This window comes from Ictidomys tridecemlineatus, chromosome 11, assembly GCF_052094955.1.
Source record: "Ictidomys tridecemlineatus isolate mIctTri1 chromosome 11, mIctTri1.hap1, whole genome shotgun sequence".
Classification (NCBI taxonomy): domain Eukaryota; kingdom Metazoa; phylum Chordata; class Mammalia; order Rodentia; family Sciuridae; genus Ictidomys; species Ictidomys tridecemlineatus.
The window spans coordinates 125,184,191-125,205,562 of NC_135487.1; the positions used below are offsets into that span (position 1 = coordinate 125,184,191).

Here is a 21,372-nt window from a genome sequence, read left to right on the forward strand (position 1 = left end):
GTAATTTTGTGGATTGGTCTCTGTGTCCTCTATTCTGTACCATTGGTCCACCCGCCTGTTTTGGTACCAGTTCCATGCTGTTTTTGTTACTATTGCTCTGCTTTGCTTTTTAAAAATGAGTAACATGGTGAGAGTCTTTATGTGGAGCAATTGAAAGCGTACTAGTCTACTTCTGTAGGTGCATGGTTGCCATGTGACCTTTGCAGGTAGCTGTGGTTCAGAGAAAGCGTGGGTGGGTCAAGTGTGTCTCCAGTTCTTTTTGCATTATACTTGGGATATTTGAGGAGGATTTGGTCACAATCATGTAGACCAAATAGTCTACTTGCTTCTTTGCACTCTTAGGTTGTGGAGACAGAGCAAGCAAATGAGGGTTCTTAGTGATGCTGGAAAAATTGAAGGGTTAACACTATGCTCATTGGACACCTCCTTCTACTCACCAGTATAAACATAAATATGCAAAGGTTCTAGCGAGCACCCCCATCCCCCACCCTGATGGAGAAAATCTTGACAGACTCATTTGCCCTGGGCCAAAGATTTGACAGTCTAACCCTCTACTCCAAAGATTTGTGAGCATTTTATAATCAAATAACCCTGCCTGAAAAAAAAAGGAACAGCTTCCCTGGAACTTCTCTATGGCCTTGTGATGAATTCTTATAGGAATCTCTGGATTTTAGCAACCTCTTGATGTATGTATTTCAAAACATTGTCTCCTCGAAGTCAAGCTTGGTACAGATGTGGAGCACCTGAAACAGTCAGAGACTTATGGCCATAGGACTCCATGGGACCAGAGAAGACTCACTGTTGCCACATTCCTAAAGTCTGCCTGTGTATTGTTTTTGTCCTTTTAAATCTTTTTTTTTAAAAAAAAAAAACTATATATTGCTGTGTAGTTGGTCTAATAAATTAATTTTGCCTTATCTGGAGTGGTTTGACACTGTCTCTGATTTTTGGAACAGAGCCATAACGCTAGAGAATCAGCTGGTGATCCTTGCAACGACAACCAGTGATTCCGGGGCTTATTACGTGCAGGCGGTCAATGAGAGGAACGGAGAAAACAAGACAAGCCCTTTCATTCATCTGAGCATAGCAAGTGAGTTTTGGAATTACAGATGATAATTCCTAAAAAAATAAAATCTTGCCTTAATTAATAACCACAGTCTGATGGAACATTTTGCAATGAATCGCATCTCTCTCTGGTATAGTAGTTATGGTTTAATATTGATCCAACATCAATAGTTTGAAGAGCTTCAGAGCTGTTGCTTCCTTTGAAATGATTTGCAGAAAATGTGAATCGAACTGGTATTTTTGAACGCAAGATCTTATTTGTCTTGTGGATTTAAAGAAATGTTTTGTACATAGTTAATGTACATTGGTTTTACAACAACAAAACGTCTTTTGACTATGAATTGTATTTTTGAACTTTATTTGAGACTAGATCAGGTACAGATTATGTTCCTTTAATAATAATAATATTCTTGAGGAAAAATATATGCCTATGAAGTTGTGGTAAAATCACCAGTATTTAAGCAAAGTATTTAAGACTGTTGCTATCTGATTAAACTAAGAGCATGGATCATGAAGAAAACGTGTACAAACCGCGGTTATATGTACAGTTTATTTGAGGGCATTTTAGTTTGAGGAACCTTTAAATGTTTGGCCTTTGAAATTGTACAGCAGGAGATAATTGCTAGAGAAGGGGAAAATAACCCAAAGCAGGAACTTTGAACTATACTGGATCCACATGTGCAAAGTAGAGGGCATGTCATCAAATGTTGACAGTGTGAAGCTTCATGGTACAAAATGCAGTTATTATGCTGTTGAGAAAATGTGGTTGGGAAATAGTAATGCCAGATGGTAAATTTCAAAATATTATGATCGCATCATACAAGAGTGAATTATATAGGTCTGGCTGTAGAGTAGCGGATTTCATCTTTTTGAACAATGCTTGAAGGTTTTCTCCTTCAGTTAGCTTGAAAAGTGTATGGCATGCAGAGGGTGGAGTTTGCTCCACATGGTCCTTCAGGACAATTACCTTAGTTCCAGTAGAGTTCACAGGGTGAAATGTTCATAGCAAATGCTGGGTGCTAGAATCTGTAGATTAACTGAGTTCTTACCTGCCTCCACATTCCTGTTAAGTGATCTGGCCAGCTGCATGTGCTTTATCCTGCCATCAGTCCTTAATTCCCAGGAATTGAATCGTGCTCCCGAGACTGGGCAGATGTAGAATCACTGAGGCCTTTTAATGATCTGAGAATTATGCCAGTTGACTAGATGGGAGTGCTCTAAATCCAGTGCATGACGCACTGCCATTTAAAGGATCATCTGAACTCAGAGTCAAAGGAGAAATGAATATGACTTTCAAGGTATTTTCAAGAGTGATAACAAAGGGTGGAAATTATATTATCAAGTAGATTGTGATTATTTTTAATGATTTCAACGTTTTACAACTAGAGCCATTTATTCTATTTAGCAAATCTGATTTAGTACTCAATTGTGATATAAATAATAATAGTCAAGGATGGTAGACTTCTAAGTCAGAAACAAAGAAATTGGCCTTAGTTTGTTAAAAGAGGTGAAACATAATTTCACAAAAATTCTTGTACACGGAACACTCACAGTTTACATTTAGTAGTTTCCTATAGGCCATTCTGATAGCCTATAGAAAATAAAGCTGGTACAGTACATTTGCAAATTACTATATGAATGCAATACCATGGCATTAGATAATTGGAATATGTAGATTTTTTCAATAATTTGTTTCTACCCCAACTAAAAGTATATTGGAATCTGCTCATAAATATTATAATTAACTGCTTGCATTTTGTTTCATTAAATATTTTTATCTTTTCATTGGCACTAAAGAGAATGTGTAAAAGGTGAGATATAATGAGGTTGATGATCTGGACTGGGAGAAAACCCACATTTTGTTTCTTTGTATAATTTTTTGCTTTTTATCAGGACCAGGTACAGCAGGGAAAGGAAGGACTTTGAGGAAAACTTCATTATTTAATTCCTAGGAGAACCTTCCTTTGACACATTGGATTTAGCTAAATGTTAAATGGCACCAATTATGCATTTTCCCACTAAAAGTTCTATTTTGAAAACCTCTAAAGATCAGAAGTCTTGATAAATCTGTAAAACTCCCCAGAACTGCATGTTTAAATTAGGTTCTGTCTGGACCATGGTGATGCTTTCTGTAATGGGAGCCACAGCTTGGGCCTGACGCCTGGGGAGCACTGAAGGCCCCTCACCACCCTGGATTTATTATGAAATTAGATATTCAAAATACCCTTTCACACCTTGGCAAGACATAGTGTGCTGTGGACCTAGAAATCTTTTTATTCTGAGGTAGCCTTTTGTGAAAACACCAACAAGATTGATGAAAAATTTTTTAAATTTGCCAGCCTGCATTTCTGAAGAATCAAAAGACATTACAGCCAATTATTATTTAATGAAGACACATTTTTCCTTGGTGTCAGAAGAATAAAGTTAAGAACCTTTGTGTAGTGACTGTAGTCAGAGTAGCAATGTGCCAGGAGTCAGATTCCTGGTGGATTGCACTGTAGTTAATTTAGCAGTGGTGTGTCCTTTGTCCTACCTCTCCTTCCCCTCTGTGGGGGCAGTAGGCATGAAGACGGAGCAGTGGGGCTAGCCTTGTCTCAGAGCATGTAGATTGAGCCATGTGCTGTCACCGCCAATGGGAGGAAAAAATGTTTCTAGAACAACTGTACCTCAAAGTTCAAAATCCTTACTACCTTTTGCTGAATATTTTGGCTATGCTTGAAGTTTGTGGGAAGCAAAAGATAAAGAGAGTATGGCTAAAAATAAATAAATTTTTAAAAGCAGGAGTGTTAGAAGTGAAATGCAGCCCTGTAGTGGCCGCACCTGCTCTTATGTACGCTTTTCATAGTTGGTATTTTTATGTCTTAAGGCTTCTCCTGGTTTGTTTGGTTAAGAAGATAAACTGCAGCCTGGGCAGCACGGCTGTTCCTGTCAGGAAGTCCAGGAGGTCTCTGAGCTCTCCATCTCTGGCCAGTAGGGAAAGCTTGCTGCCTTCACAGGGGTGGATTCACTTTGAAGTTCTAATGTGACTTGAAGCCAGCAGATGTTAAGGACACAGGTGGGACTGCCGAAGAGTCCTGTATGAATTTTTCATAACTGGCTCCTGCAGCTCAAATGCACACCAGAAAAAGAATTGGTCAGGACTCACCTGAGAGTTGACATTTCTATTCTGAGGTCAAACCCAGGCAAGCTTTATAAACCTGTCAACCTGTTTTTCAGTCTAACTGAAACGCGGCTGGTAATAAGTCCCCAGGCAGCAGCATTCAGTTTGGGCCCCAAGTGTGCTCAGAGTAGGAAGAGAGGCAGGTCCCTGTGCTGCAAGAGCTGTATCAGATGACCAGAAGCCAGTGGACTCGAGGGACAGAAATGATAGAGCTGGACTTGCTGAATTCAGCATGTTCTAGATGAAGGAATGGGGCTGTAACCGGCAAAAAAAAAAGATGCTGAAACAAACAAACAAACAACAAGAACAAAACCAGTCTGTCATGTCCTGATTCTGCTGCAAGTTTAGCTCTAGCCATCTCTGCTCCTGCCCCTTGCCCTTCCACAGAAAAAGGGGAGTGACCCAGTGTGGCCCTCTCTCATTAGAAGGTCAGGTAATGCCTAGTCTCTAAGGATGATTTTGGGGGGAAGTAGGAGAATTTAGATTTATTTTATAAAGAATATGGAAGCCAGAGGTCATCGAATAAACGCAGAGATCCCCTTGGAGCCACAGTAGAGTCCAGGTGGTGATGTCCACCTGCAGAGTTGGCTTTCTTACCCTCACATGGGCTTCCCCACACTGGCCAGAGGGTCCAACAGGTCTGCCCTGCCTCTGTGCTTGTGCCCATCTTTCAAAACTGAGTGGCAATAGGTCCCTGTGGTGATGGGCTTCCTGATCACTGAACTCAGCTCCAGTGTTCTTTTTTTTTTTAACTTTATTTGTTTATTTAATTTGTTTAAGTGGTGCTGAGGATCGAACCCAGTGCCTCACACATGCTAGCTAGGCAAGCGCTCTACCGCTGGGCCACAACCCAGCCCCTCAAGTGTTCTTTACATCTATGATGGACAGAGATTGAGTAGCAAGACCCTCAGCGTTGCCAGGGCCCCACTGCCTTGTTGTATTATTCAGCCGAGCTTGAAAAGTGATTCAACTCCATTAGTTAAACATTTAACGCCACATGCTGACACAACCCCTGCTGTTTCAAGCAGGGTCATTGTCCCTCTACAGTGGAATGTCTTAGGTTCTTTGTAATACTCAGGTCACTTGACAGGATGCTTTGTTCATTGCAGGCATTCATTTTTAAGCCTGTATTTCTTATTTACTTCTCTTATGTTCAAGAAAAAGTTTGGAGCAGCCTTGAGTGCCCGGTGACATGCTAGGTAGGGGGAGTATATGGATGAATGAGGTATAGTTTAGCACACCAGAAGAATAAGGATGAGTAATTGCAATCACACGCAAAAACTACTGTGAGACTGGAAAGTATAAGATGCTTTGCAGACACAGTGGGAAAAATGATTACCTCTGCTTGGAGCTAATTGGAGAAGAGTTCACTAAGAGCAGGAGTTAAAGGTGAGTAGAGTGGATAGTCAGAATAATATATATATATATGCAATGCATATGCAGATAAATGCAGCATTATCCATCTAAGGAATGACAGGTGGTTTGGAATGAATGGATCACGGCCTGATTGGTGCTCAGGGGTCATGGGTTATTGTTTAGTGGTGTTATGGAAGATATATTATAAATGGGTTTGTAAATGCTAATTACTCACATTCTTCCCTGTCTAGTTTCTGTTTCAATGCAGTAACAGACGCAGAATTTAGAAGAGGCTCAAAATAGCAGCTTTACTATTTGATGAAGCCAAATTAGGCGGCAACTGGAATCCAAGATCCTATGCATTCGGCTCCATCCTTTAGGAGCATGATGTGGACAACTGACTTTACACTTGAAGGATGAAAGCCTTCATATGACCTGTGAGCAGACAAGCCCAGGTCTCAGGATACGGAAATATATTTCTCCCCCTCTCACTTGGACAATTGAGTGAAAGAAGTGGGAAGGAAAGATAAAGCACTTTGCCCCAATAAAATATGTTACAGGGGTTGGGGATATAGCTCAGTTGATAGAGTGCTTGCCTTGCAGGCACAGGGCCCTAGGTTCGATCCCCAGTACCAAATATATATATTTTATTTATTTGTTTGTTTGTTTATTTATTTATTTATTTGCTTATTTATTTATTTATTTATTTTACTGACAGAGTCAAGAACATTAAGAAGGGAAAGGAAGCCTCTGTAGCTGGAAAGGACATGATCACAGAGGACATAAAGGACTAAAGGGTGTTGTGCATGTCAGAGCATGTGATCTGGCTATACAGCATGTAGGAGGACGTGGAATGGAGGTAGATCCTAGGGATTCACAGAGACCCAGGAGGAGAACACTCTGTACCAGTCAGAGGTGCAGAGGAGATCTCAAACAGAAAGTATGAGACTTGGGGCTGGGATGTGGCTCAAGTGGTAGCGCACTCGCCTGGCATGCGTGCGGCCCGGGTTCGATCCTCCAGCACCACATACCAACAAAGATGTTGTGTCTGCCAATAACAAATAAATAAATAAATAAATAAATAAATAAAAGTATGAGACTTGCCCGACCGTCACGGTGTCTGGGGGTGAAATGGGCAGTAAGTCGCCTCATGTGAGCCAGGGAGGCTGTATTAGGCTAGAAGCTTCTAAAATGTAGTGAAGCTCTGAAATAAGTACTCAGAGGAAAAGGGGCCCTAGATAAAGACCAGGAGAAATTAATCCACTTTTCAGCATTGGGTTGTAAAGCCTGCATTGTTGGTGGCATCATAAAACCAGGGCTTCCAGCTGAGGCACCAACTCAAGTGGTTTCAAGGCTGCGTGAAGCCAGCAGGTGGGTTGCTACAAAGGGAAATCAGAAGCCCTGGAGAAAAGGACTTCAAGGAGGCAGGACTTGGGGAAAGAAGAGCGTTGGGAAGTTCAAGGTCACGGAGGTGGCTCAGAGCCTGGAGAAGGCTGTTCAAGGTTTTAGAGGAGGAGCAGTTCCGAGCAATGAGAGGCCCAGCCAGGGGAGTGGAGGAGAATGAAGACGGAAGATTCAGGAGTGGAGAGGTTCAGGGAATGGAGAAGGGGTTCTCAGGAAGAGATTTGCCCAGAGAAGGGAGCTGGGCCAGGGGACACAGACTGACAGGGGAAGCTCAAAGCTGTGTGCTGTGGACAATTATGACAGCAACTGAAGCCACTCTCTCTGATACTGTCATGAAGGCAAGCTCCATGTCCCGCTGGACTGGCATCAAGGTGAAATCCCTCTGGCAAATGATGGTGACCATTGATAGCGGGCTTTGTAAGAACAGTGCAGAACATCTGGGTTGTCCCTCTGAATAGTCCCTGCGCCCGGCGTGCCCTAAATGGTTGACAGTTCCATGAATGCCTGAAGAGTGACCAGGCGGAGAGCATCGGTGAGCCCACAGATGTACCAGAAATGCCGTCTCTCGGCCCTGCCCTGCTGTCTTCTACGGTCCGCTGGGACTGACGTCCTGAGACGTTTATCAGGATAATGGGGCGTCTCCTGGAGGAGCTTTCTAGGAGCAATTGATCCATAGTATTTTGCAACTGTACATGTTGCAGTCACATGCATGGCCTGTTAATAGGCACTCCATTACTTATGGCTGGTTGATTATTCTTAATATTTTAAATCATCAAATTTCAGGGCTGTTTTTTGCAAAAGATTCTAATCACTCCTAAGAGGCGCTAATGACTTCTTAAAACGCCAGCAGTGACCCTGTCATTCTGGAGACCCTTGTGGATGCTGAGGACAGACAGGATAGGACTGTGGTCTCCCCCGGGGGCACAGGAAACTCATAACTGTCTCCTCTTTGACAGGTGTTTGCAATGAGGGGTCCAGGAGGATGGAGGACAGGTGACAGTAGTACAAAGAGTAGACTCCACAGGGAGGAAAACCTATCAGCCTGGCTGTCCACTCTGCATCCAGCGAGCTGTCTATGTCCTGCTGGCACGAAAACTGGCCTTCACTGTCCTCGTGTTCCCAGTGTGTTCCATCCTGGAACTTCAAGCTGTACTTTTCTGGACTTAACTGGAATCATCCCTAAACAGAAGCGTTAAGCACAGAGGCCAAGCGCCTGGACGTTGGAGGTGGGCAGACCCAATTCCAGTTCACTTCAGTCACTTACCAGCTGTGTGACCTCCAACAAGATACTCTGACCCATTCTTGGAACTTTGGTTTCGTAGGATTTATACTTTTTTTTTTTTTTTGCTAAGATGATCAGTTTTCATTTCTGCCTTTTACTAAATATACATTTAACTAATTTAATCTTGCTTAATCCACCTTTGTGTTCCTCTTTTCACTGGAAATTCAAAAGTGATAGCAAAGCAAAGAGTTCACACGTTGGCACCTCAGAGAAGCACCAAGCAGGCGAGGCTGCCCCCCTCCCAAGGTGGCTTGGCCTTGAATAGGGCCTGCGTGCTCCAGGGCAGGGTTGCCCTGCTCCTGAATTTAGACTTCATGAAAGATAAAGCCCAGATTAACAGTCCACATTCTGATCATGTCAGAACAAATGGCTCAGCATAGGGCCATGGGAAGAGAGGCAAGAGGAGCTTTCTGAGAAGTTGGCCCCCGACTGGGAGGTGTCCCTGAGGTTACTGGACCTCACTGCACTATGTTGCTCCGGCCTGGAGGGAATAGGGGTTGTACCAGTGGTGACATGAGAGTCCCCTAAGGAGTCACATGCACAGCTCACCCTGGTGATTCCTCCCTAGCCTTGGGCATACTGAGCCGTAAAATTCCAGTCCCTCCTCACCAAGGGGTTGACTTGCATGACCAAGTGGACGGTCTCTGTGTACCCAGCCCTGAGTCCTCTTCTTCAGGGTCTGCAGATCCCCTTCTGCGTCTGCATCATTCCTGTTGCCTGTGACCTGGGCAGGAACAGTTTCCCTTTTAACTCCTCCCTCTGCTTTTATTAACCAAAGTGTGGTTGGAAATGGAAGAGAAGGCAGAGATGGGAAGGATGTCTGAAAGCATGTAGGTGAGGAAGAATTCAAGACAGAGAAGGCTTAATTACCAGTTGCTCTGAGGCTTGGAATTCAAGCAGTGGAGTGCTGCATCTCAGCAAAGGGGTGAAAGACAGGATTCACTGGGGTTCAGTATTAGACAGAGTCTCCTAGAGACTCAGGAATTAGGGTCCTTGAACAAAGAACCAAGCTGGTTATAGCAGCATCCCAGCAGCTGGTTCATCACAGAGGGGAGGGAACACACACACACACACACACACACACATAGAAACATAATGAATAAATTTGGCTGGAAAAACCTATAGAACAGAAAAGCAGCCTCAGCTGATCCAGAACTGAGCTGATCCAGAGGCTGCCCAGTGAGCTGGTATTTGAAAAGCAGCCTGCCTTTCTCAGTTGGCAAGTGCAGAACTGGGGCAGGAGCCATGCTGAGGAGGCAGGAGCCTGGGAGACCACAGCACACGTCGCCATGTTGTCTCAGCCCCTACTGCGTGGCCTGTGGTATACCTAGAAGAACATAAGTGAAGCAGGCACAGAGAAGATTGTCCCCATGGGGATTCAAGTCAGAGAGACGGAGAGGAGAGCAACTCACTTCCTTTGAATTCAATGATCAACTGAAGAGAGTGAGGAAACTGAGTGGTTTGTGAATACCTGTTTGTGAAAACAGGTGGGCGTGAATACCCTTGGGGATGAAGCCAGGAAGGGTTCTATTCATGGCAGTGGAAGGTTCCAGACCCATGGAGGACTGGCTCCCCTGATCTGGCAGTAGAACTCTTGGGAGGCTTCTGAGATCCAGACTTTCAGCAGAGATGAGCCTCTGCCTGCTCCCAATCCAGATCTGCTGATCCCATCTCTCTAGACTAGATTCTACCCAGCCTTGTTAGAGCTCTGTCCCAGCTGCCGAAGCTCCCCACTCTGAACTCTGCAGCAGCCCCCCTGGGAGTGCACCCACCTGGTCTGTCGGGACCAAACTCCAACAGACAGTACTTTCCATGTGCTTCCTCAGTGGAGAGAATTTTTTTGTTTTCATTGAGAATCGTGTGTGTATGTGTGTGTGTGTGTGTGTGTGTGTGTGTGTGTGTGTGTGCGTGTGCGCGCACACACAAGAATGCTGATTGGTCTATGGATATAAAACCTGTTGGACAAGGAGAAAGGACAGCAGCCTATGAACATCCCGCCAGCTTTATTCTCAGAACTCTCAAAGTTGGTAATAAGATTTTCAATGAAGCATCATTAATTTAACCATAGCTACTGATTATCTCCTGGGCATCAGGCACTGTCCTTGGCTGTCGGAAGGAGGAGGATATGAGTTCAAAATAAATTAATGACAATCTTTTCTTTTAAGACCCAAGTACCATATTTTCAATGCTGCAGTATAAATTTAAAAATTTTAAGAAAATTTTTATCCATAGTTCCTGTTATATTCCTATAATTATTAATACAGCCTCCATACTTAATGTTTGCTTAATATTAATACTTGATCCATCATTTACTATAACATTATTAATTATATGTAATATGATTATGATTTATAATTGGTTTAACATTGTAATTGCTATTATTTTTAATTACTATTCTGTTTTGTTTATTTTTATTTGTTCTAATTAGTTGTACGTGAAAGTAGAATGCATTTTGACATATCATACACAAGTGGAGTACAACTTCTCATTCTTCTGGTTGTACTCAATGTAGAATCACACTGGTTGTATAATCATATATGCATATAGAGTAATAATGTCCAATTCATTCTACTCTCTTTCCTACCCCCATATCCCCTCCCCTCCCTCCACTCCCCTCTGTCTAACCACAAGTACATCTATTCTTCCTTAGCCTCCACCCCGCTATTGTGTGTTAGCATCCGCCTATCAGAGAAAACATTCGGCCTTTGGTTTGGGGGGATTGGCTTATTTCACTTAGCATGAAATCCTCCAGATCCATTAGTTTACTTGCAAATGCCATAATTTCATTTTTCTTTAAGGCTGAGTAATATTCCATTGTGTATACATAACCTTTGTCACTTGAAAATTACCAGTAAGTTGAAAACCATGGCATAAAGTAAGCTCAGTAATATAAGTCCCTTCTGTAAATGGGGGCAAGGGATAAAACTCTCTGTGGATATAGATAAATTTAGCTGTAGATTCAGACACAGACCAAAGAATAGACACTGCTATCTTATATCTTGCTGGAAAAGAATCAAGATTCAATTTCAGTGCTGAGACTAGGTAACTTTGGAAAGAATTGAAATGCTTAGTGGGGATTTATTTGGGGTTTGTCACTGTTGTGAGGAGCTAATGTAGATTCTCATTTCTCCACTATAAAAATCTTGAGTATGTCTCTTAGTCATAAGTATGATTTTTCAAATGATCTTAGTTTGGGCAGAAGCACCAAAACCTGGATCAATAAGTGCTAGAACATTTGTGCAAGACTTATTTAAAGAGTTAAATGGGTTACTGCCATCATTACTAGCTCCTCTTGCACATCTGTGCTTTATAATACTGAGCCAAGAATTCATCAAGTAATAAGAAATATGTAACAGGGAATTTCTTTAAGTAGAGTTTTTAGTGTACTGTTTACTTTCTTTTTCATTCCCCCAAATAAACTAAGAGAGGAATCCAGATCATCCATGAGAAAGTTTCACATGTGTCCCCTGGAGTTTGGAGGGCCATGGACCGGTCCTTGGCTCATATTTTCAAATGTCTGAAGGTGACTGTCTGGAAAAAACTGAGATGTAAAGAGGTGGCTATCTACCATGTCTTCCCTGAGGACATGTGGGCCAGGAACTCTACTAAGCAGTTTGCCTACACTGTCAAAGGTAGCTACTGTTATTATGACCACTACACAGATGAAAAAAACTGGGGTTTGGAGAGTATAAATGACTTTCCTAATATCAAGAAGCTAGCAAGTTATGGGCTGGGGTTGTGGCTCAGTGCCAAAGTGCTTGCCTAGCACGTTATTAGGCACTGGGTTCAATCCTCAGCACCACATAAAAATAAAATAAACACATGTTGTCCATCTATAACTACAAAAAAACAAAAGTTAGCAATTGACATTACTAAAATTTTAACCCAAGTAGTTTGAATATAGAATTGACACATTTTTACCTCTTTTGATAATTTGTAGGAATTATTCAGGCAAAAAGTAGAATTCTTCACTTCTAGAAATATGTGGAAAGTTTGAGCTCCTTCCTGAGATAAATGGTCAATAACGGGACAGGGAATTTTGCTATGGGGTGGAGGATTCAGGAGTCAAGATTTTTGAGAAGAGAAAGACAGAGACCCTCTTCCTGGTGAACTATCACCACTTCTCCGTGAGTCTGCTATTTAATACACTTCTTCAGGAAGCGAATGAATGGCTGAGCACTTGCTTGGCATGCATGAAGTCCTGGGTTCGATTCTCAGCACCACAAGCAAAACAAAACAACAGCACTTCTTCTAGACCTGGTGGACAGAACACCCCCTGGCCTTCTGTTCACATGGATCACATAAACTAGTCAGTACACTCCTCCTTCCTGGTATCGTGATAACCGAGTAGTCTGCTTTTTGAACATTATCCACTTCAACAGTGAGATTCTAATGCCCTCTTCTAGGTAGTGGGGAGGGAGGTTAGACAGAGATTAGATGGGGGATTCATTAGAATATTGTGTAGCACTGTGGGGTAACTATGGCCTACAACAATTTATTATGCTTCTAGAAATAACTACAGAAGTACTTGAAAATTTCCCAGACATATAAATTGTTATATTTGAGGAGATGAAAATGCTAGTTATCCTAATTTGATCAATACATATCATGTACATGTATTGACTTATAATATTGTATCCATAAATAAGTATAAGTATTATATGACAATTAAAATAAAATAAAATCTAACTTACAGATGGTCTAAACACCTTTCATAAAAGGTGGAGACTCTCATATTGGATGAAAGGAAAAAGAAGGAATTAATCACATTTTAATTATTTAAAAAAGATATACTAAAGAATAGGACACAAATAAATCAAAAGGACAGGGAAAGAAATACCATGTTAGCAGTGATTATATTTGTTAACATGCTAATATTTATAATTGTATTAATCATAGTTCATTATTACATTAGTATCAAACAAGAACTATTTCAAAGTAAGTGATACTATCAGGGAGGTTTGGTAAAGAGGGTCATTTTGTAAGGATAAATTTTTTCAATTCATCAAAAACACATAACGATTCTAAATATTCACACAGCTCATAAAGAGCATCAAATCCTCAAAGCAGAACTAGATACGACTGCAGGAAGAAATGAATAAATTCACACTTGCAGTTGAAGATTTCAATTCCCTATCTCAACTATTGATAGTATACAGAAAATCAGTAAGAACATAAATGAATTTAGTAATGACAGCACACTTACTGTAAGAAATGTTAGAAGAATCCCTTTTGGCAGATCAAAAATGATACAAGAGGGAAATGTGAACACACAAAGAAGAATGGAGGAAACTGAAAGGGTTAGCTAGGTGGCTACAATTTTGACAGCAAATCCTATAAAGGCAAGAGAAGAGAAAGATATCAACCAACTCCCTCTTACACACAGATACAAGCATTCTTAATAAAATTTTAGCAAATCAAATCCAACCATCATGATAAAGACCCCAGAAATATAATATGGCTTGAACACTCAAAATTAGCCTTATTAAAAGACTGAAAACAGAAAATCACGTGATTATTTTAATCAATGCAGAAAAAGCACTTGACAAATATCTGTGCCAGTAAACATTCTAAACAGATTAGGAATTAGTAGGGACTTGCTTAGCCAGATAAAGTGAGTCTATGAAAATCCGACAGTTGGCAAAATACTTAATTGTGAGAAACTGAATACTTTTTTCCTAAGGTCAGGAACAAGACAGAGACGTCTGCTCTGACCAGTTCTATTCAACATTATATAAAAGGTTTTAGACAGTGCAATCAAGAAAGAAAAAGAAAAGGTTAAGACTGGGAAAAAGTGATACTGTCTTTATTAGCAGACAGCATGCCATCTAGATAGACAATTTTATGAAACCTACAAAACAGATATTAGAACTAAGTAAGGAGTTTAGTGAGGTTGCAGAGTATACGATTAACATGCAAAAGGCAATTGTATATCTATGTACAACCAACAATCAGCAATTGAATTTTTAATCTCCTCTCAGTTGTTCTCTATTAGTTTTATCCAAATTTCATTATAGTTGACTGCTATTCAAATATATCTTGGCTTATGATTTGCACTTTTGACGATCACCTGCTTTTTGTTACAAATGGTGGAGGGGTTTGGAGACCCTTATGTTTTCAGTAGGCTTTGGAATGCAGGTAGAACAGGAAAGTGCTTAATTTTCCAAATTTTAATTGAAAGCAAAGCTCTGATACATAATTCATCTCAAATTAAACACAAGAGGTAAAAAAAAAATCTCATTGAAAACTTTATGCTACCTTTTTTGTTACTATTGCCTGTAAAACTGAGGGACTAGTACTTAGGAGGAATAATTGGCCTTTACAGGATGCACTACCCAACTCCAAATCAATATAGCAACGGCCAAAGTCACAGCCTTAAGGGCTAAGACAGAGACACCTACCTGGTTTCTTTTGGCTCTTGATGCCATACAGCCAAGTAGCAGCAAAGACAAGGATGAGGAGCAATCCCCCAGTGAGTCCTGTGGTCATAAGAACAATTCTTCTCCTGGAATTCCATGAGAGCCAAGATATATACTTGAGTTTCAAGGGCAAAAGTTTTGGATCTAGACAAAAAAACATGCAAGTGGAGCTAAGATCTATCAGGGCAGGTAATTTTCCAGTTTCTGATTTCTCCATTCAAATTATCTTTAGCATAATTTGTGACTTTCAAAACAATGACATGTTAAAGGTGGTCACCTGCATCTAAGGTTAAAATTTATTCCCTTTCCCCTTCCCACATGAAATCAGCATCAATCTCAAGCTGCTCCACACCTTGGTGGGCATGTTCAGAAACTTGGCCATTGATAGAATTTGTACCGTCCACTGGAGGAATGTTTTACTGCCTACTGCTATGGCCTCTAGTTCAGGTGCCACTAACTCACCTGTGATGCTGAGTGCCACCACCTCACTGCGCTGGGCCCCCAGGCCATTGTCGGCCTCGCAGGAGTAGTTTCCAGAATGTTCTGCAGTCAGGGAGAGGTTGAAGGATGCTCCTCCCCCAGAGGGAGCCAAGATGTTCCCCAGGGTGACGTCCTCAAGGTAAAACTGGTACAGAGCCCCCCAGGGCCTCGCAGTGAAGCCCCACCATGTCCCCCACCACAGCCTGGGCCCTGGGAGTCCTGAATGTGAGGACAGGGTGGGACACTGGAACTGAGAGAGGAAAATAGTTCATTGGCAGTTTTGTATAAGCATGTGTACAAGAAACTGTAATAAAAGAGTATTCTGCATAGTTCATAGTAGGAACACAAACCTGGATTCAGAAAGATATAGGTTTGAATCCTGATTCTGCCCTTTGTTAACTCTTTAATCTTGATTTTTACTTTACTTATTTATTTATTTAGGTACTGAGGATCTAGTCCAGGAGCATTTTACCACTGAGCTACATTTCTAGCCCCTTTTATTTTCTATTTTGAGACAGGATCTTGAGAAGTTGCTTAGGGCCTTGCTAAGTTGCAAAGAATAGCCTCCAACTTGCAATCCTCCTGCCTCAGCCTCTGGAGTGTCAGGTATTATTATAGGCATGCCTGGCTGTAATCTTGATTTTTAAAAACTTTAACTTCTCTAAGTCTGTTTATTCATTTCTAAAAAGGAGGTAATAATAAATTATATCTCAAACTATTATAATAAGAATTACTGGCCTATACCTATCTGTAACTTAACCTATATTTGACTGGAACTCTCTGTAACTATATAAAACCTATGGGCATACACATATGAACATGCATTGTCTATATCTTATTGCTAACAACCTTAAATCTTATGTCTTCCAGTTTTGTGATTATATTATTGTACTATTACCACTTCTGTCTTACTGTTATTTCTTCTATCTTATAATGAGGGCAGACTAAGGTAAATGAACATCACTAATTGTATAACACTTATCTTATAATCCTAAGGATACTTCTCATTCTAATCTATAATTTTTAATTCTACTCTATAATCTATAACTTATTACTTGTATTGATTAATTTAGACCATAACAAAAGCATATAGTCCAATTCTCATATTTTAATGATAAATGAAGACCCAAAGTCATGAGGTATTTTCCTCAATGTTATAAATAATTCCTTATGGGCATGTATAGCAGTTCTGAGTTTATTGGGCATTTTGCAATATAAAATTATTTTTTTATGTTATTGTGTATGCAGTCATTTTCCTGATTTCTTCCACAGCTGGTTGGAGTCTATAGGAAAGCTGTTGATTTCTGGGTGTTTGTTTTGTAACTTGCTACTTTGCTCAACTAGAAGTCTTCTGGTGGGGTTCATTTTGTTTCAGAGGGGGGGGGAGTCTTCTAGATATAGCATCATGTCATCAGCAAGCAGAAATAATTTGACTTCTTTGCCTATTGGTATCCCTTTGATTTCCTTTGCCCAGTCTTGTCTTGTTCCTGATTTTAGAGGTAATGTTTTTAGTTTCCTTTTATTCAGTATGCTGTTGGATTGGGTTGTCATGAATGACCTTTAGGATGTTAAGTTGGTAAATGTATTTAATCCCTAGCTTCTCCAGTGTTTACATGAATAGGTGTTGGATTTTATCCAAGGCCTTTTCTCTTCCTATTAGGATGATCATGTGATTCTTGTCTTAATTCTGTTTAAGTAGTGCAATACTTTTCTTACTTTGCTTATGTTGAGCCAATCTTGCATCCCTGGAAAGAAACCAACTTGATCGTGGCGTATTATCTTTTTGATGTGTTTTTGAATGTGGTTAGCTAATATTTTAAGAGTTTTTGCATCTATTCATGGGTGTTATTGTTCTGTAGTTATCTTTCTTTGATGCTTCTTTGTCTGGCTTTGATATCAGCATTATAAGGGCTTCACAGACTACATTTGGGAGTTTCCCTTACATTTCAGTTTCATGAAATAATTTGAGAAATACTGGTGTTGTTTCTTCTAAAGGTCAGGTAATACTCAGATAATAACCCATCTGGTTCTGTTTTTTTCTTTTATGGGTGATTTTTAATTCCTATTTCAATTTCATTACTTGAAATTGGTCTGTTCAGATTTTCTAAATCTTCCTGATTCAATTTGATCAGGTCATGGATGTATAGAATTTTTTAATGTCTTGCAGATTTTCCATTTCATTGAGTATGTTTTTTAAAATAAGTTCTGATAATTCTTGGCACTTCAGAAGAGTATGCAGTGATATTGCCTTTTCACCTCTGATGTTTTTGAATAGTTCTTCTCACACTTTCAGTTAGTTTGTCTAAAAGTTTGTCGATATTATTTATCTTTTCAAAGCATGCACTCTTCATTGCACTGATGTTGTGTATTGTGTTCTTAGTCTCAATTTCATTGATTTAGGTTCTGATCTTAATTATTTCCTATCTTCTGCTAGTTTTGGAGTTAGCATGTTCTTCTTTTTCTAAGGCATTGAGGTAGAGAATGAGCTTAATAAGTTAGGATTCTCCCTATTCTTTTAATACACACAGTCAGTCATACTTTTAGAATTGCTTGTATACCATCCCAGAGACTTTGATATGTTCCATTCCTGCTCTCATTCATTTATAAACATGTCCTCATTTCTTATTTCATCCATTCTTTATTGCCAAGAGTATTGTTCAATCTCCATGTGTTTCTGTGTTTTTTATTATTTTTCTTGCTGTTGATTTCTAGATTTATTCTATTATGATCTATAGAATACATGAGGTAGTATTGATATTTTTGCATTGTGGCCTAGATTGTGATATAATTTGGAGGCAGTTCAATGTGCTTCTGATAAAAAGGTAAACTCAGTTGGTTTGGAGTGAAATATTCTCTAGATCTATTTGATTTAAAGTGTTAATTAGTGTGGAGATATCTTTATTGATTTGCTGTTTTGATGACCTATATATTGATGATAGGGTGTGTAGAAATCACCTAGTATTATTGTGTTGGGGTCCATCTAGGATTAGATGTATTAGAATTTTTTATGTAATTGAGTGCATCAAAATTTGGGGCATAAATGATTACTATTGTTATACTTCTTATTAGAATTTTCCCTTTACCAAAATGTAGTGGCCTCTTTTTTTCATCCTGATTCACTGTTGCTTGAAAAAGTTTGCCTGTCTGATATGAGAATAGCTACTCCTGCTTCTTTTCAGGAAAAAAGAAATATGCATGGAAGAATTTATTTCATTCTTTTACCTTCAGCTTATGGGTGTCTTCACCTATTTCTTGTAAGCAGAGCATAGCTGTATGGTGTTTTCTGATCCATTTTGCTAATGTTTGTCTTAATGGGGGAATTGAGACCATTAACACAAACATAAAGTACAAAACTACTCCCTAAATTGGATAAAGAGTATTTACTACAAAACATTTAAAAGGCAACAAAACTAAATTTTGAAAAATGGGAAGAATGACTTACAATTCCAAGTACTTACTGTTTGGTTGAGCTTTAATGAATGCAATAATAAAAATAGAATATGATATAAATATTGTTATCAAATAGAAAAATCCTTGATTTCGGCATTTATTACTTCAATAAAGAAATTTAGAGGGCTAGGGTTGTGCTTAGCAGTAGAGTACTTGCCTACACATGCAAGGCCCTGGGTTTGATCCTCAGCACCACATTTAAAAAAAAATGAATAAGACAAAGGTATCGTGTCCAACTACAACTAAAAAATATATTAAAAAAAAAGAAATTTAAAAAACATTATATATTCTGTATTAATGAGAATACTGATAAAAATTAGATTTTATAAGGGCAAGTATAATAAATGAGCAGCGCTCCCTCAGTCCCAGGCCTCCAATAGCACCTCTTCTGCGGCCCGCTGGCCTCTCGCCTCTACCTTCCGCCATGCACTGCCGCCTGGGCGAAGCGCTGCTGTTGTCTGGACCCGCTGCGCTGGCCTCTGCGGCCCCGACTCAGCTGCGCTGCTGGGCTGGGCCCGCGGACAACCCGCCGCCTCCCCGCAGCCGGGATTCACGCCACCCTCCCGGCGCCACTACAGCGAGGCCGCTGCCGACCGTGAAGACGACCCCAGCTTCTTCGAGATGGTGGAGGGCTTCTTCGACCGTGGTGCCAGCATCGTGGAGAATAAGCTGGTGGAGGACCTGAAGACCCGGGAGAGTGAGGAACAGAAGCGGAACCGGGTGCGAGGCATCCTGAGAATCATCAAGCCCTGTAACCATGTGCTGAGCCTCTCCTTCCCCATTCGGCGCGACGACGGTTCCTGGGAGGTCATCGAGGGCTACCGGGCCCAGCACAGCCAGCACCGCAGGCCCTGCAAGGGAGGTATCCGTTACAGCACTGATGTGAGTGTAGATGAAGTAAAAGCATTGGCTTCTCTGATGACTTATAAGTGTGCAGGGGTTGATGTGCCATTTAGGGGTGTTAAAGCAGGTGTTAAGATCAATCCCAAGAACTATACAGATAATGAATTGGAAAAGATCACAAGAAGGTTCACTATGGAGCTCGCAAAAAAAAGGTTTTATTGGTCCTGGTATTGATGTGCCTGCCCCAGACATGAGCACGGGTGAGCGAGAGATGTCCTGGATCGCTGACACCTATGCCAGCACCATAGGGCACTATGATATTAATGCACATGCCTGTGTTACTGGTAAACCCATCAATCAAGGAGGCATCCATGGGCGCATTTCTGCTACTGGCCGTGGTGTTTTCCATGGAATTGAAAACTTCATCAGTGAAGCTTGTTACATGAGCATTTTAGGAATGACACCAGGATTTGGAGATAAAACATTTGTGGTTCAAGGTTTTGGTAATGTGGGCGTGCACTCTATGAGGTATTTACATTGTTTTGGTGCTAAATGTGTTGGTGTTAGTGAATCTGATGGGAGTATATGGAATCCAGATGGTATTGACCCAAAGGAACTAGAAGATTTCAAACTGCAACATGGATCAATTCTGGGCTTCCCCAAAGCAAAGGTCTATGAAGGAAGCATCTTGGAGGCTGACTGTGACATACTGATCCCTGCTGCTAGTGAGAAGCAGTTGACCAAATCCAATGCACCCAGAGTGAAAGCCAAGATCATTGCTGAAGGTGCCAATGGACCAACCACTCCAGAAGCTGATAAGATTTTCCTGGAGAGGAACATCATGGTTATTCCAGATCTCTACTTAAATGCTGGCGGAGTGACAGTATCTTACTTTGAGTGGCTGAAGAATCTGAATCATGTCAGCTATGGCTGATTAACCTTCAAATATGAAAGGGATTCTAACTACCACTTGCTCATGTCTGTTCAAGAGAGCTTAGAAAGAAAATTTGGGAAGCATGGCGGAACAATTCCTATTGTACCCACCACAGAGTTCCAGGACAGGATATCGGGTGCATCAGAGAAAGACAGTGTGCATTCTGGCTTAGCCTACACCATGGAGCGTTCAGCCAGGCAAATTATGCGAACAGCCATGAAATATAACCTGGGCTTGGACCTGAGAACAGCTGCCCATGTCAATGCCATTGAGAAAGTCTTCAAAGTATACAATGAAGCTGGCGTGACCTTCACATAAATGGATCATGGTTAACTTCCTCACCACCCTCTGTAACTTCTGCTGACCTATCACAAGTTTACATGTAACTGCAGAAATCTTTCTCTCATGACTCATTAAACAATGGACACTGTTCTAAACAAGTCAATTTGATTCAGCCCCTTAAGAAGAAAGAAACTAAGTTTAGGGGATCGTATACAATCTGAGTGTGAAAGTAGAAATTACCTATTCCAGAAAGCCACTTAGGCAGTTTGCTTTTAAATTAAAAGTGTCATCCACCTGACTATGCTGCCTTGCTCCAGGGCTCTTCCCAAAAATAAAAAAAAAAAGGGTTGTTGCCAAGGAAAGCAGTCAAGAACAGTTACTCAGTTTTGCTCTGGCAGGTCTGGGACATGCTGTAACTTTGATACATGTGAGAATTAGATATATGGTTTTTGAAAGGTGACATGGTCCTCAAATGAGTTATTGGTATTTTACATCTGCATAATAACTCAATTTTATAAGTTGCAAAAAAATAAAAGCTGTCTCGTATGCATTTTATTCTCATAGAATAAAATAAGTACATGCTGCTGTAATAAAATTGCCTTGAATCACTTAATAAGCCTAACCTTGACTCAAGCAGTGAATGCCTATAAACATAGTAAATGAAAAAAGCTAGTATTTTTATAACATAAAGTAATAT

General features: G+C 40.5%; 2 protein-coding genes and 1 pseudogene across 5 annotated transcripts in view; all 3 read left to right on the top strand.

Annotated features, from left to right (window-relative positions):
* The window catches only part of LOC144368452 (protein sidekick-1-like), a 270,988-nt gene extending 250,155 nt beyond the window's left edge, over window positions 1–20,833 (top strand). The window contains exons 5-6 of one of the 4 annotated variants that reach the window (XM_078027329.1): window positions 957–1,090; window positions 5,833–20,833. In XM_078027329.1, the coding sequence (XP_077883455.1) occupies window positions 957–1,090; window positions 5,833–5,852 (154 nt within the window). In that variant the 3' untranslated portion in view covers window positions 5,853–20,833. Of the gene's footprint in view, window positions 1–956; window positions 1,091–5,832 lie in introns of those variants that run through there. The other 3 variants (XM_078027328.1, XM_078027327.1, XM_078027330.1) reach the window with 3 other exon arrangements.
* Window positions 1–21,372, top strand: part of LOC144368757 (Fc receptor-like protein 3) — a 611,935-nt gene that overhangs the window by 350,056 nt on the left and 240,507 nt on the right.
* LOC144368447 (glutamate dehydrogenase 1, mitochondrial pseudogene) lies at window positions 19,026–20,833 on the top strand (annotated as a pseudogene).